Here is a 14763-nt window from a genome sequence, read left to right on the forward strand (position 1 = left end):
AGGAGGCAAAGGCAGGTGGATCTCTGTGAACTCAAGGCCAGCCTAATCTACAGAGAAACTGAACCTTTTTCTTTTTTTTTTCCCATCTTTTGAGACCCGGTTTCTCTGTGTAGCTCTTAGCTGTTCTAAACTCTCTCTGTACACCAGGCTGGCTTGAAACTCACAGAGATCTGCCTGCCTCTGCCTCCCAAGTGCTAGGATTAAAGGTGTGCGCCACCACCATCCTGCTTGGTTTCTTAACTGCTAAGCCACCTCTCTAGTCTTTGTTCTGTTTGTCTTTTTTTTGTTGTTGTTGTTTTTTCTTTTTTCCGGAGTGGGGACCAAATCCAGGGCAAGCGCTCTACCACTGAGCTAAATCCCCAACCCAGTCTTTTTTTTTAATATGAGTACACTGTCGCTGTCTTCAGATACACCAGAAGAGGGCATCAGATCCCATTACAGATGGTTGTGAGCCACCATGTGGTTGCTGGATTTGAACTCAGGACCTCTGGAAGAGCAGCCAGTGCTCTTTTTTTTTTTTTTGGTTCTTTTTTTTCGGAGCTGGGGACCGAACCCAGGGCCTTGCGCTTGCTAGGCAAGCGCTCTACCGCTGAGCTAAATCCCCAACCCAGCTAAATCCCCAACCCCCAGTCAGTGCTCTTCACCACGAGCCATAACGTTTGTATTTTAACAGGAATTGTGTTGAATTTCTAAGTCACTTTGGATAATATGAAGATTTTAACTTTTTTGACCTTGACCTTGACGTTCTCCTGCCTTCACCTCCCTGCAGAATTACAGGCATCTATCACCGTGCCTGGTTTATTTTAACTGTTCTTACATCTTTACGTTTATTTTTTCATTTTGAGTATGTGTGCCGGCACACACATGCCATGCTAGCACGTGGAGGTCAAGGGACAGCCTGCAGGAGTATAGGTTCTCTCCTTCTATCCTGTGGGTCCTGAGATCAAACTCAGGTTCTCTGGCTTGGCTTGAAGTATCTTTACCCTACAAACCACATCGCAAGCCTTTACTTACCCCTTTTAACCTATAAACACAGTCTGTAGGTATACCTCAATGATAGGGGGTTTGCCTCTCTACAAAGCCCAAGATCCAGTGCCCAGCATCGAAAGGACCTTGTGAAAGAGATATCTGAAGAATCATGGAAATGTAATATTTGCTTGAGTTCCTGCTCCGTGCAAAAAGCAGGCTTTGGCTAGGTCTTGGAGAAGAATTTTCTTGCCCAAGGAAGAGGGGGAGCATGGGAAACAGAAGGCAACTCTGGTGGTGCTCGGCTTTCACCCCTGCAGCTGTGAGTCTAAGCGACCCTCAGCTTCCCTCGCTGGGCTGGGGCGTTCCGGAGTGGGTTTTCCAGACTTGTTCTGGGAGCTGCAGCAAGGCCAGGAGGTGGTGCTTGGCGGGGATCTGTGAAGCCGAGGTTGGCTGTCTGCCAGTGGTCTGACCCCACCCCCTCACAGCTGCCAGTAGGGGAGCCGTCTGTTATCCAAGACCTGGATGTAAGGCACAGCCACTGGGAGATGACAGATGCTGGGTGGGGGAAGGACTGTGACTCATCCTCTGGGATCTTGAGAGAGAGAGAGGCAGATTCTGGGCCATGAGCAAGACAAGGTTCCAGAAGCTTCCATAGGGGACAGGACTCTGCTTGACCTCAGCTACTCCCCACCTGCCTGACCCCCGTGCTGATCTCTTAGTATGGGACATTGCTTTGAATCAAGCAACTCTAACTGTAGGGCCCTTGGTAGGAATGACCATTTAACCGCGTGAGCAACCGACGCATCGTCCTCTTGAGACTAACTGCCGATGTGTGTGGGTTGAGTTCCCCGATGTCGCCATGTAGACATGTGAAGGTCAGAGGTCAAACTCTGGAGTCAGTTGCACTTTCCAGTCTGTGTGAGACAGGGTCCCTTATAGGTCACCAAAGCATATGCCAGGTTAGCTCTAGACTCAGCTTCCCATCTCGCTGCATCTGGTCCTGGGTCCTCACATTTGCATGGCAAGCGCTTTATCCACTAAGCCCGTGCCCCAGTCCAGATATGGACAATTTGATCTTCACAGTATAATAAGGATATTGGTTAGGTGCATTATTTTCCCAGGCTTTGTTTTTTTAAGTGAAAAAAAAAATGAAACCCAGAGACATCGTAGTCCTTTTTTCAAGTTGTAGGCCTTTGCGTTTACAATGCACAATGGGATGCTAATCCTGATCCCAGTGGCTCATCAGGAGACAACTTGAGATGAACTGCTCTTCTAGAACTGGCTCCTGCCCGTGCATCCAGGAATCTGGACACTGTCGAAAGAATCAGATTCTCCCCTCCCCCACCCCACTCCCAAGGACTCTCAGTCTAGTGGTGGGGACAGATGGGTAAACAGAAAGTCCAAGTGACAAGAGAGATAAGCTGAGTGGACCCCTAAGAGGCAGAGGAGGAAGCAATGCGGACTGTGGACTTTGACTTAGAGACTGAGCACCTTGTCTCTCTGATCCATTACCTACTGTGTGACCTTGAGCAAATGAGTTAACTTCTCTGTGCGTTTATTCCTTCTTCCCATGGCATTGAGCTTCAGTAGCCTTGGAAACATTCCTCACATGCTTGGGAGATTTCCATGAGACCATCTGAAAATAATAGAACATTTTGTTTTATTGATTAAAAAGCAAAACAGGGGCTGGAGAGGTGGCTCAGTGGTTAGGAGCACTGACTGCTCTTCCAGAGGTCCTGAGTTCAATTCCCAGCAACCACATGATGGTTCACAACCATCTGTAATGGGATCCGATGCCCTCTTCTGGTGTGTCTGAAGATGGCGACAGTGCACTTGTATATGATAAATAAATAAATCTTTAAAAAAAAAATAAGTGGGGTTGGGGATTTAGCTCAGTGGTAGAGCGCTTGCCTAGCAAGCACAAGGTCCTGGGTTCGGTCCCCAGCTCCGAAAAATAGAAAAAAAAAAAAATAAGTAAACCTTAAAAAAAAAAAAAAGTAGGGGTTGGGGATTTGGCTCAGTGGTAGAGCGCTTGCCTAGCAAACCGCAAGGGACCCTGTTGGTCCCCAGCTCGAAAAAAAAAAAAAAAAAAAAAAAAAAAAGTAGCTGTTCTAAGAACAGAGTGGGTGGAGAGGAGGAGCCCCTGTGGCTGTGAAGGCCCTGACTCTGTGTCACCTGACATCTACTGATGCTCATAAATTTTCTGTAAAAGAAAACAAGGACTGACCTCAGGAGCCATAGAGGCCATCCTGAGGCCCAGTCAGTTTGCTGAGACAAAAGCGATGAGGTTCATTTTAGAGCCAGCCCTTCACACAAGCTAGCTAAAGTACACATGCACTTTACTTGCAAGGTCACCACACAGAAGGCTCCCTCTGGGCTCCCGGATTCCCAATTGCTTCTGAAATTCCACAGAAACAGTTGATGACTGCCAACTTCCTAGACCGCTAAAGAGAATGATTTTATAATAGAGAATTGTTTCAGTGTTTAAAGTTGTTTTTTTTAAGATTTATTTATTTATTATACATAAGTACACTGTAGCTGTCTTCAGACATAACAGAAGAGGGCATCAGCTCTCATTACAGATGGTTGTGAACCACCATGTGGTTGCTGGGATTTGAACTCAGGACCTGTGGAAGAGCAGCCAGTGCTCTTAACCACTGAGCCGTCTCTCCAGCCCCTGTTTCAGTGTTTAAAAGAATAAATAAATAAAATGGGGAAGTGGGCTGACTCAGTGAGTAAAGGCACTTATCGCCAAGCCTGAAGACTTGAGTCTGAGACTTGAGACCTGAACAGATGGAAGGAGAGAGCTCTCCCTGTGTGGCATGGTCCGTGCACCCCACACATGCAATAAAAAAGTAAATGCAATTTGACTTTATTTTAATGATTTACTTATTCATTTTCATGTTGGGTATTGGTTTTCTGCCTGCATATATGTCAAATCACTTGGAGCTGAATTACAGACAGTTGTGAGTGGCCTCGTGGTGTGGATGCTGGGAATTGAACTTGGATCCTCTGGAAGAACAGCCAGTGCTCTTAACTGCTGAGCCATTTCTCCAGCCCTAGGAGATGTATTTTTAAATGACAACATCAACAACAACAGCTATAATGATAAAACAGGTGCCACATCTTCTTCTAAACATGGGAACTCTTTGTCCCTGGCTAGAAACATCCATCACATCCTAACCGTCAGAGCTTCTCCAGGATGAAGCCAAAGCCCAGAGAGAGGAGAACGGAAGTCACCCAAGGGGCTGGAGAGATGGCTCAGTGGTTAAGAGCACTGGCTGCTCTTCCAGAGGTCCTGAGTTCAAATCCCAGCAACCACATGGTGGTTCACAACCACCCATAATGGGAACCGATGCCCTCTTCTGGTGTGTCTGAAGACAGTGACAGTGTACTCACATACATTAAATAAATAATCCTTAAAAAAAAAAAGTCACCCAAGGCCACAGAAGCCTGACAAGAACCACATTTTACTTCACTGTTCTGGGTGTGGCTGCTCCAGGCCTGTGTACCCTTTTCTCCTCTTACGCCTACAAGGCATGCACCCAAGAGGTTCTCAACCTGTGGGTCGCGACCCCTCTGAGTGGTTTAAGAAACGCAGATAATTACATGGTGATCCATAACAATAGCAAATTTACAGTTGTGAAATAGAAACAAAAAGGACTTCAGGATTAGGAAGATCGGGAACCACTGGATTAATACATTTTTATTTCCCTTTTTACTTTCTGGCGATTGGTTGAGTCTGTGGTCTGTATATGCTGAGCTGCTCCACCCCTGAGCTGCACCCCAAAGGCTGAGAAGGGAAGAGAGAAGTTAGCTGACCCTTTTGGTGGCTTGTGGAGTTTGTTTACACTTTCATTCCACAACTTAACTCTTCACCCGCTTTGGAAAGATGCAGGTCCACCTGTGCAGCCCAGCCTCTGTTGGCTTCACCCCTGCTCCCGGGGCTCTAAGTTCACACTTCCTAGGTTCTGTGTACTAGATTCTTCTAGTAAACCCTCCCTGGTTCACCAAGTCTGGCGTGGGGGTCCTGACCCCTGTTTCCCAAACTGGTGCACCACAGAGCGGTATAATTGTGCTCTAAGCTCAAGCACCACGCGGGGTAGGTAGGAAGCTTCAGCTCTGTGCTCCCAACCAGAGCTGTGGTAGTGTGCAGACCACAGTAGATCTGTCTCCTCCCCATAGCCCTTAAAAAAAAAATAGTCTACATTGTTTTATTTTATTTTTACTAATCATTTTATTTGTTTACATTTCAAATGATATCCCCCCTCCCTGGTTACCCCTCCACAAACCCCCCATCACACACCCCCTCTCCCTCCTCCCCTTGGCCTCTATAAGGGTGCTCCTTCACCCACTCACCCACTCCTACCTCACCACTCTAGCATCCCCCATGCTGGGGCATCAAACTTTCACAGGACCAGGTGCTTCCCCTCCCATTGATGTCAGACAAGGCCGTCCTCTGCTACATATGTGCATACACACAAACATACACACACACACACACACACACACACACACACACACACACACGATAAATAGATAAATATATTTAATTTTATTTTTTGTTTTGCTTTGAAGACAGGGTTTGCTGGTTTCAAACTCAGAGATCTTCCTGCCTCTGCCTCCCAAGTGCTGGAATCAAAGAAGAATATGTACCACTACTACGTGACTAAACTAAAATTTTTAAGGTTTTATTTATTTATTTTATGTATATGAGTGCACTATAACTGTCTTCAGACACACCAGAAGAGGGCATCAGATCCCATTACAGATGGTTGTGAGCCACCATGTGGTTGCTGGGAATTGAACTCAGGACCTCTGGAAGAGCAGTCAGTGCTCTTAACCGTTGAGCCATCTCTCCAGTCCCCCTAAAAATGTAATTTATAAAAATGAGAAGAAAATAAAACAAAAGCAGGGAAGAAGAATGGGACGTGGAGAGGAAGCTGTGAGACATATCTTCACTGTTGTGAGAGGTGTCACTAGAGGAAGCTATAAGACGTATCCTACTTCACTGTTGTGAGAGGTGTCACTTAGCCCAGTTAGGCTAGAACGGCTTATATAGAGCTGAGGAATCTCGCCTCTGCTTAGCAAGGGCTGGGAGCACAGGCATGTAGAGCCAAGCAGTGCAGGGCACTGAACCCAGGGTTTCTCCAACAAGTGAGCTACAGCCCCAGCTCCTGGAAGATTTCATGACACTGTGTAGTAGGCAAGAGTGGACCTCAACTGTGATGGCTAGACCCTGCCTGCTCTCTCCCCCCCCCTATTGCTCCTTTTTCACCTTTTTACTTTTCCTTCTCCCCTTCCCCTCCCCCTCCCTCCCCCCTCCCCCTCCCCTCCTCCCCCTCCTCCTCCCTCCCTCCTTCTCCCCTCCCCTCCCCTCCTCTTTTTCTTCTTCCCCTCCTCCTCCCCTCCCCTCCTCTTCTTCTTCCTCCCCCCTCTTCCCCCTCCTCCTCTTGTTCTTTTCTCCTCAATGACGAGCATTGAACTTAGGGTCTTGTGTACATTAGGCAAGAACTCTAAGTAACATCCCTAGTTCTGGGCAAAGGTTGTGAGGCTGGAAGAGAAGGGGTTGGTGTTGCTGGGAAGGGGTAGGCAAGCAGATCAGTGGAGTAAGAGGCAGGACTCTGTTCTGTTCTCTGAGGTGGAAGCCTAAGGAGATTTGAGCAGAACTGTGACAGGAACTGGTTGTTGTATGAACTAAAGCACACAAAGGGGAAAGGTAGTGAGGAGGCTCGGTAACAATTCAGATGAGAGGTGAAGAGGCTGGAAAAGCAGGTGGAGAGGGGTCAAAGGTGAATGTTTGATTTGATTGAGATTTGAGCTGCAAGGCCATGGAGGCCACTCGGCAGGTAAAGGTGCCTGGTGGGCAAAGCCGGGTGAGCTGAGGTCAGTTCCTAGAACCCACGGAGAAGGTGAAGGGAAATTCTGAAGTTGTCCTCTGACCCCCAGGCTTGTGCTGTGGCAATTATGCCTGACCCCCATACAAATTACACACATAGCATTAATAATTAAGAATTCAAAATGTTGGATCTGAGCTACAGGAAGGATGTTGGTTCTAGGAACTGAGACAGTAGGGTCTGAAGGAGGCAGGATCAGGGTTGTAAACCGCTGAGCAGCAGCTGGGAGTGCAAGTCTAAGGAGAAGGTGCAGGGTGGAGGGATCTGCTCAGTCTAAAGAGGAGAGCCCATCCAAGCCTGAGGACCAGGAGGTTGCTTGGTTTCAAGGAAGGAGCAATAGAATGAAGTGCTAATGATGGCTCTAGAATAAAATGAGGCTGAAGTAGGACCCTGAGATCTGCTAAATACAGACATAGTGGGGCTGAGTGTGTGCTCAACGTGTGAGGAGCCCTAGGTTCAGTCCCCGGCTGTCACCAACAAGGCATGGTGCTTGTTGATGCACACCTGTTAGCCCAGCACTGCAGTAGAGGTAAGAGGATCAGAGGCTCAAGGTCATCTTGGACTACGTAATGTGTTTGAGGGTACAGGAACCTCTGCCTTAACCTCTCCCTCCCCCAAAAGATACAAAGCTAACTGGCAGCATATGAGCCAGACTCTAGATGGGTCTAAATCGTGGGACTACCAATAGATACAAGAAAAGGAAGAATGTAGCATTTTCCTTTAAAAGAAAATGTGTGTGTGTGTGTGTGTGTGTGTGTGCACTTGCATGAGTTTATGTGCACTATGTGCATGAAAGCGCCTACAAAGACCAGAGGACGGCATCAGATTCATTGGAACTTTGGTTACAGATGGTCATGGCTACCATATGGGTGCCAGGACCAGAACCCAGGTCCTTTGTAAGAGCAGGAAGCACTCTAGCAGCCACGGGACCACTTCTATAGCCTCCAATGCACTGATATAATATGTGTGTGTTCATTTTTATTATTTTAAATTATATCTAATTGCGTGTCTGCTTGTAGGTGCAGGTGCCACAGAGGCCAGTGGCATCAGACCTCCTGGAGCTAGAGTTACAGACTGACGTGAGTCGCCTGAGTGGTGCTGGAACCCAAACCTAGGTTCTCTGCAAATGCAATAAGCACTCTAACTGCTGAGCCGTCTCTCCAGGCCCAAACACAACCATTTAAAACAGCGGTTTGGTGTATATTCCTCTCCCAAACCCAGCCTGACAATTGGTTCCCCAGCTTTAGACACTGAGGCAACTAACCTGGCTGGCTGAGTTGGAAAAGAGGCCGTCTTGGAAGTGAGAAGGTGGAGGGCCCAACACCATTAGCAGGCCCTGCACCTGCTGCTTTAAGCCTCCTGTCCTTAGAACGACCCAAACCCCAATGTTCCCAGTCTTCAGGTATGTAAAACAGTGGTAAGCCAAGTCTTTTTCCCACCCTCACAGAGGTGGAACACAGTACAGAGGGTTGGCTACTGAGGAGGAAGGAAGGAAGCCAAGAGGATCCCTCAGCTTGGCATGGAAGAGGCAGTGGGGACAAGGGACTGTGGTGTCCTCAGTGGATCTGTTGGTGTAGCCTGTGGAGAAGCTAAGCAGGATTCAGGTCAGGACGTGAGCTGGAAAAGGCCAGGGCTCGGTGAACTGGCCTCCACTGAGCCTGGAGCAGAGGTGGAGGAGACCCCGAGGGTAGGGTCATGACCAGGGCAGGAAACAGAGATTCAGAGGCTCAGGTGAAAAGATGAACAGAAAAGAGTCCGAGGTGACCCGGAGAGCGGGAGGCTCCCGCGTGCTGAGTGAGCCGCAGGAACAGGCTGGTGGCGCGCGGGCACGTGTCCTCCGTGGTGCAGGGTGACCACACTGGCGGGCGCCCCCGCGTGGGCCAGCCCAAGATGGCGATGGAGGGGCGGGCGAGCTGGCCGCGGCCCCGGCCCCTGCGCCGGCCCCCTGCTCGCCCCGGGGCCCCGGAGGCCGCGCCCCCGCCTGCGGCGCCGCGCCTCCCTGGAGCCACTGACGCCCGGCGCGCCCCCCGGCGGCAGCCCAGGCGCCCGGACGCGGCGGCAGCGGCCCGAGCCCGGCCCTATGGCGCGGGCGGACACGGGCCGCGGGCTCCTGGCGCTGACCTTCTGCCTGCTGTCCGCGCGCGGTAAGGGCCCGGGTGGCCGCAGTCGCGAGTGGGCGTCCCCGGCGCCCGCGATGCTTGCGCGCCGGGGGCTGCGGGGACTTGCCCTCAGGGGGTGTGTGTCCTTGCTGTGCACAACCTGGCACCGTGCGTGTCCCCCTGCGCGTGGCCCTTGTGCTTGTGAGGTGTGCGTGTGTGTGTGTCTCCGGGTGGGGGTGTCCTGCAGGAGAACGTGTCCACAGCGCGTGCCTAAGGCGCCGGGTGGCATCGCCAGCGCGCGGGTGGCTGCGGCGCGGGTGGCTCCAAGCGGGGCATGCCTCTGCCCTGCCCGCACGCGTCTCGCGGTCGCGAGTGTGCCTGAGAGAGCGGGCGGGGCGGGAGTGTACGCTTGCACCTCCATTTGTGTCGGGTGCGTGTGTAACTGGATGGGACTGAGCTAATATTTGGCCTTGGCTTTTGGGGAGTGTCCTTGCTCTTGGTGGGGGCGGCGGTGAGAAAAACCACACTCAACTTTGCCCAATGGGTGTGGCCCCTGGGGCCAGTTAGGGAGGTGGGGGAATGTGGGGGTGCTGTGGACCCAAACTCGGGGTTCGGAGGGGAGCTGGGGGAAGGGCAGGAAACCAGTTGCTTTGCTGAACGCGTCTAACACTCGCTCTCTGGATGGGACGCGTGTCACTCCTGCCCCACCCCCAAGGGCGGACCAGGGAAGCGTGGACGAGGTCAGCAAGGCCCCCTCCAGTCCCCGGGTCCTAGTGTGGGGTAGGGTCACGGGTAAGGATCACAATTGTCCACACCGAAGAAAGGGCTGAGAGGGGGACCGAAGTATCTAAGCGTGTATGCCAAAGCTGTTTCTACCACCCCCAGCTCTCTCACTCTCAGTGGGGTGAGCGTTTGGGGGACAGCCCAAGGGAGGTTAGGTGCTAGGGCCTGGAGGGGGATGGGCTGCCCGCTTTGTTCGATTACTTCTTGCCTTCCCTGACGAGGGGGGAGTTAAGGATGTGTCCGGGGCGAGTCGGGGAGGGACTTGGCAGTGGGGGTGGGGAGGGGTTTTTTTTCTCCAGCTGCTGCGGCTTTCCAGAGAGACTGGGCCAGGCCACGTGGGAGGGAGGCAGGGAGGGCGGCGGGGGTGGGGGGGAAAAGGAGCCTCCACTGGGCCAACCCCAGGCCCATCTCCAGGAAAACAGCGGGTGGGAGAGTGCTGGAAACAGCTCGGACCCTAGCTCGCCCTGCAAGACACGCCCCTTTCCCTCGGAGACCGTGGACCCGGCTGGAAGCCGGTAGAAGCTCGATGCGCGGGGCTGGGCCGCAGAGGCGGGAGGCCCCGGAGTTGTCAGGTGAACGTGGCTCGGGGAAATGTCAGAGAGGTGTCTGTCTTCGCGGAGCCCAAAGGATTAAGGAATAGTTGCACCTCCCCTCCTCCTCCTGTTCTTCCCAAAGCTCCAGGAACGCGGGATCCTGGCTGGCAACCGCACCCGCGCTTTATTAAATGCTTCTGAGGCTTCAGGCCGGGACACCGGGGAGAGAGTTGAGAGACTGGACTCTTCTCCCCAGTGCAGACTGTGAGGAACACACATTGGGATTCTCCCTGGCTGCCAACTGAATGGCTACAGCAACTACTGTCCTTGCCCTGGCTTAACCTCCTTTGAGTGTGTAAACCTCTGCAGTGTGCACCCCTACAGAGTGGAGGCCAGCCATTCTTTTCACAGTATGTGCTGAGCACTCTATAGGCTAACATGTGCCTGACGCCCAGAATGTTGTGAATAAGGTCCTAGACTCAGGCTGCCAGTCTTAGGGTCAGGCTAAGGGGCCAGGACTGGCAAGGTACTGCAGAAGAGAGGCTTCTGAGCCAAACTGGAGCACCAGGAAAGGTTCTGAAGAAAATGATGGAGAGAGGAAAAGCCAGCCCTGCAGAGGAAGGAGCCTTCCAGATCAAGCAGGGGGTGCCAACGCTGGGAGGCGATTTACTCCACATCATTGCATCAAGCTAGATCTGGCTGGAGTTTAGAATATGGGGGTGGGAGTTGGGGGCGGGGTGTCGGCCTCCTGTCAAGAGAGGTGGCTAAGGAGGAAGCAAGGCCCAGCTCACTAAGTGCAGTGCGGGTCTCACCCAAGTTTCTGGCCTGAGACCCGCCTGCCCCACTGTGGGCAGGCTTTCTGACTAGCTTTCAGCTCACTGCAGCCAGTCTGAAGAATAGATAGTTCAGGGCAAGGCAGGAAGCTACCCAGTCCTGGGGAAGAGGTGGCGATACAGGACAGTGGTGGCAGCCAGTGGACTTCCTTTCTGGACTATATATCATGTGCATTGGTGTTTGCCTGTATATCTGGGTGAAGGTGTCAGATCCCCCGGAACTGGAGTTACAGGCAGTTGTATACTGCAATGTGGATGCTGAGAATTGAACCCTGGTCCTCTGGAAGAGCAGTCAGTGCTCTTAATCAACCTCCAAGCCATATGACCAGCTCTGTGACCTGTTAATAGGGACTCATTTTGGGGGAGGGGGCTCAAAACAGGGTTTCTCTGTGTAGTCCTGGCTGTCCTGGAACTCACTCTGTAGAACAGGCTGTCCTGGAACTCAGAGATCCTTCTGCCTCTGCCTCCTGAGTGCTAAAAATGTGCCACCACCACCTGGCTTTAATAGTGACTCTTGCTGTAATTTACCTAGACCTGTGAGCCTGTGTGTATTTTCATGACCTCACTAAGCATATATTTATATATAATTTTTTTTCCTGAAGGTACCTTCTTCAAGCTAAGGAATCTCATGATTATAGCATCATAATAATATAGGCACCTTTGAAGCTAGGCCTCATGATGCCTATCTCTTAACTCCAATGCTTGAAAGACTGAGGCAGAAGGATTGCTATGAGATCAGTGCCAGCCTAAGCTGTATAGTAACTCAACTTATTCCCTTCAAAAAGGGAGAAAGAAATTTGCTATGAGTCCATTTTACAGATGAGAAACCTGAGCACTTGCCTAGCGTTGTGCAATCAGGAGCTGATCTGGAGCTGGACTCTTCTTTGCAAGGCAAACCAGCCACTCTTCGCAGGCATTTGGTGCACACGCAGCAAGTTCATTGTCTCTGTCTTCTGCCTCCCGTGAGAGAGGTTAGCAGCTCCAGGCCTGGGTCTTCTCTCTGGTTGGTCCAAGGACATGGAATCCGTTTTCACCTACCTCCTACTTGCTCCAAAGGCTCTGAGGTACAGCAAGTAGACTCGGAATTCCAGATGCAGAACAGATGTCACTGCCAGACGGGCCTGGGGCTCCCAGGAGCGCAGGGGAAGGATCTGTGGAGAAGATCCTGGCTTGATCAGGGGGGTGGAAAATGAGGTTTGAGGAAGGGAAACCAGAAAGGACGTCCTGAAGTCCAGCACGCTCTCTTCTGGGCCAGGCCAGTTGTAGCTATCTCCTGGCAAGGACTCCAGCCTGTGGATGTGGAAGGACATTGGGGACATTGGGGACATTGGAGTCAAGGAAGCCAAGGGCCAATGAGCTTTCCTCTGGGTGCAAATCAGTACTCTCCATCACTCAATAGGAAACTTCTTACTTTATCTCGACCTTGTTATGTAGTTTTAAGGGCAGAGCTCTGACACATCCGAGACACAGGTGAGCTCTGAAGAGAGTTACTTTTAAAGGTATGAACTGTATAGCAGAACTCACAGGGTAAAGGGCTCCCCGCCCTTAGGATGTGTAGACACAGTGTCAGTATGAATTTGCCGTTCTGACTCGAGTGTGCTTTTTGTTTGCTTGTTTCGAACTGGTCCAGTGTAGCCCAGGCTAGCCTTGAACTCACTATATAGTCTTGAACTTTGATCCTTCTGCCTCTACCCTCTAAGTGTTGGGATCACAGGATTCCCCATCACACAGTTTGTGCAGTGCTGGGAACCAAAACCAGGATTTCATACACGCTGGGTAAGCATACGACCACCTGAGCCATCCTGACTTCCCACTCTCCGTGTATCACAGCATGATATTAGGTGTCTAGTGGAGGCTGCATAGCATGCCATGCCGTTTCTTCCTGCGTTATTCAGATTGCTCTTAGCCCTAGAGCAAAGGGGAGGCTTGGGAAGGCATAGGGGATTCTGTGATATCATTTGAGAGGGTCTACATGTCTACACAGCCATTTGGGGAGTTTGTGTTGGACATCTATCCTACACAACATGCTGTTTTAGATGCTAAAGCCTAAAGGCCAACTAGGATATAATCCTAAGAGGCTGTTAAGGACAAACCAAAAACAGGGCCAGGGTCGTAGCTCACTTGGTAGAGGGTAGCATGCAAGTATGGCCCTATGGCTCAGCCTGCAATCCTAGCACTTGGGACTTAGAGGGAAAGGAAACTGAAATTCAAGGTCATTCTCAGCTACACATAGAGTTCAAGTCCAGCCTGGGTTACATGGAACCTTGCCTCAAAAAACAGTCTAGATTGGCCACTGCAGCAATCTAACATCCAGGGTCCTCGTGGCAGGAAGAGGAGGGACAAGTGTCTAAATCAGACTACTTCAAAGCCTTTCTAAGGAGTAGCAAGGGGGCCCACAAGGCCCTCTCAGAGACTCGGTGACTTTTTAGGGATGGGTAGGTGGGCAAGGGGACCAGATGGAAGCAGGCCATGTTGCATGTGGCTTTGCTGTGACCCTAGAGGACACTGAGCCTCCTTCTCAGCATTGCAGATAGAGGGAGGGTTGAGGCTCTCCTCGTGTCCTTGGCAGCCATCCGGACTCTCCTTCCAGCTGTTGGAGGGAGGGACTTAGTGTGTGGTAAGGAAGGTGGCCAAGGTTCTAGAAGAAACTGACTTGTGTCTCTTGAGAAAGAAAGAAGTGTGGCCTATGGTGTCAGGGAGGATCGCCCTTCACTGAGAACAAGCCATAGATCCGCAGAGAGTGAGGAAGCTCTGCTGTTCGTGGCAAGTCCTTGGCCTTGCTCCCCTCCCCCACCTACATATCCTGTCCTTCCTGCACATTCCCTTGAAAATGGAACCAAACTCAGGCTGCTGATAACGTCACCAAATAGCTCCAAGGAGACCCTGGAAGTCTCTGGCAAATCGCCTTTCTGACTAGGTTCTCTTAGGTTTCATAAAATCTAATTTATCCTCTTACTTGAGCACAAGGGCTTCTCATAGCCCATGGTGGCACAAACCTGTAAGAGAAGCAGAGGCAGGAGCATCAAGAACAAACGGCCTGAGCTGTAGAGGGAGACCATGTCTCAAGGAACGGAAAGAAAAAGGAAAGAAGAAAGAAAAGAAATCTGTTTTGAAAAATAAGGTCAAGGACCAAGCCCAGTGACAGAAGCCTTTAATCTCAGTACTCAGGGCAAAGTAGGGGGGCTGTTTGTGAGTTCAAGGCCAGCCTGGTCTACATATTGAGTTCTAGGACAGACTGGGCTATGTAGAAAGACCCTGTCTCAAAAAGAAAAGAAAAGATTGAGAGATGGCTGGGAGAGCCCAAAAACAGAAGTTCTGCATCTCTGATGGACTCTCACCAAAAAGGAAAGAAAAAAGAAAAAGAAGAAGAGAACAGGGGGTTGGGGATTTAGCTCAGCGGTAGAGCACTTGCCTAGGAAGCGCAAGGCCCTGGGTTCAGTCCCCAGCTCCGAAAAAAAGAACCAAAAAAAAAAAAAAAAGAAAAAGAGAAGAGAACTGAGACATGGACTGGTAATCAGTAAGTGTCCCGGTACCTGCTGTGCGCTCCCCTCTGCACCAGTCTTAGGAAGAGTGAAAACGCTTGTGCAAAGGACTTTGGGAGTCAGCCGTGCAGTGGATTGGGGGAGCAAGAGGCCTCAGACAAGAAAGG

At 50.9% G+C, this 14763-nt stretch overlaps 1 protein-coding gene across 1 annotated transcript in view; it reads left to right on the forward strand.

Annotated features, from left to right (window-relative positions):
- Window positions 1-8903: 8903 nt before the first annotated feature.
- Igdcc4 (immunoglobulin superfamily DCC subclass member 4) overlaps window positions 8904-14763 on the forward strand; it is a 33320-nt gene continuing 27460 nt past the window's right edge. Inside the window, 1 exon segment of the mRNA XM_032909787.1 lies at window positions 8904-9010. Coding sequence (XP_032765678.1) covers window positions 8947-9010 — 64 coding nt within the window. The 5' untranslated portion in view covers window positions 8904-8946.

Source organism: Rattus rattus, chromosome 8 (genome assembly GCF_011064425.1).
Source record: "Rattus rattus isolate New Zealand chromosome 8, Rrattus_CSIRO_v1, whole genome shotgun sequence".
Classification (NCBI taxonomy): Eukaryota; Metazoa; Chordata; class Mammalia; order Rodentia; family Muridae; genus Rattus; species Rattus rattus.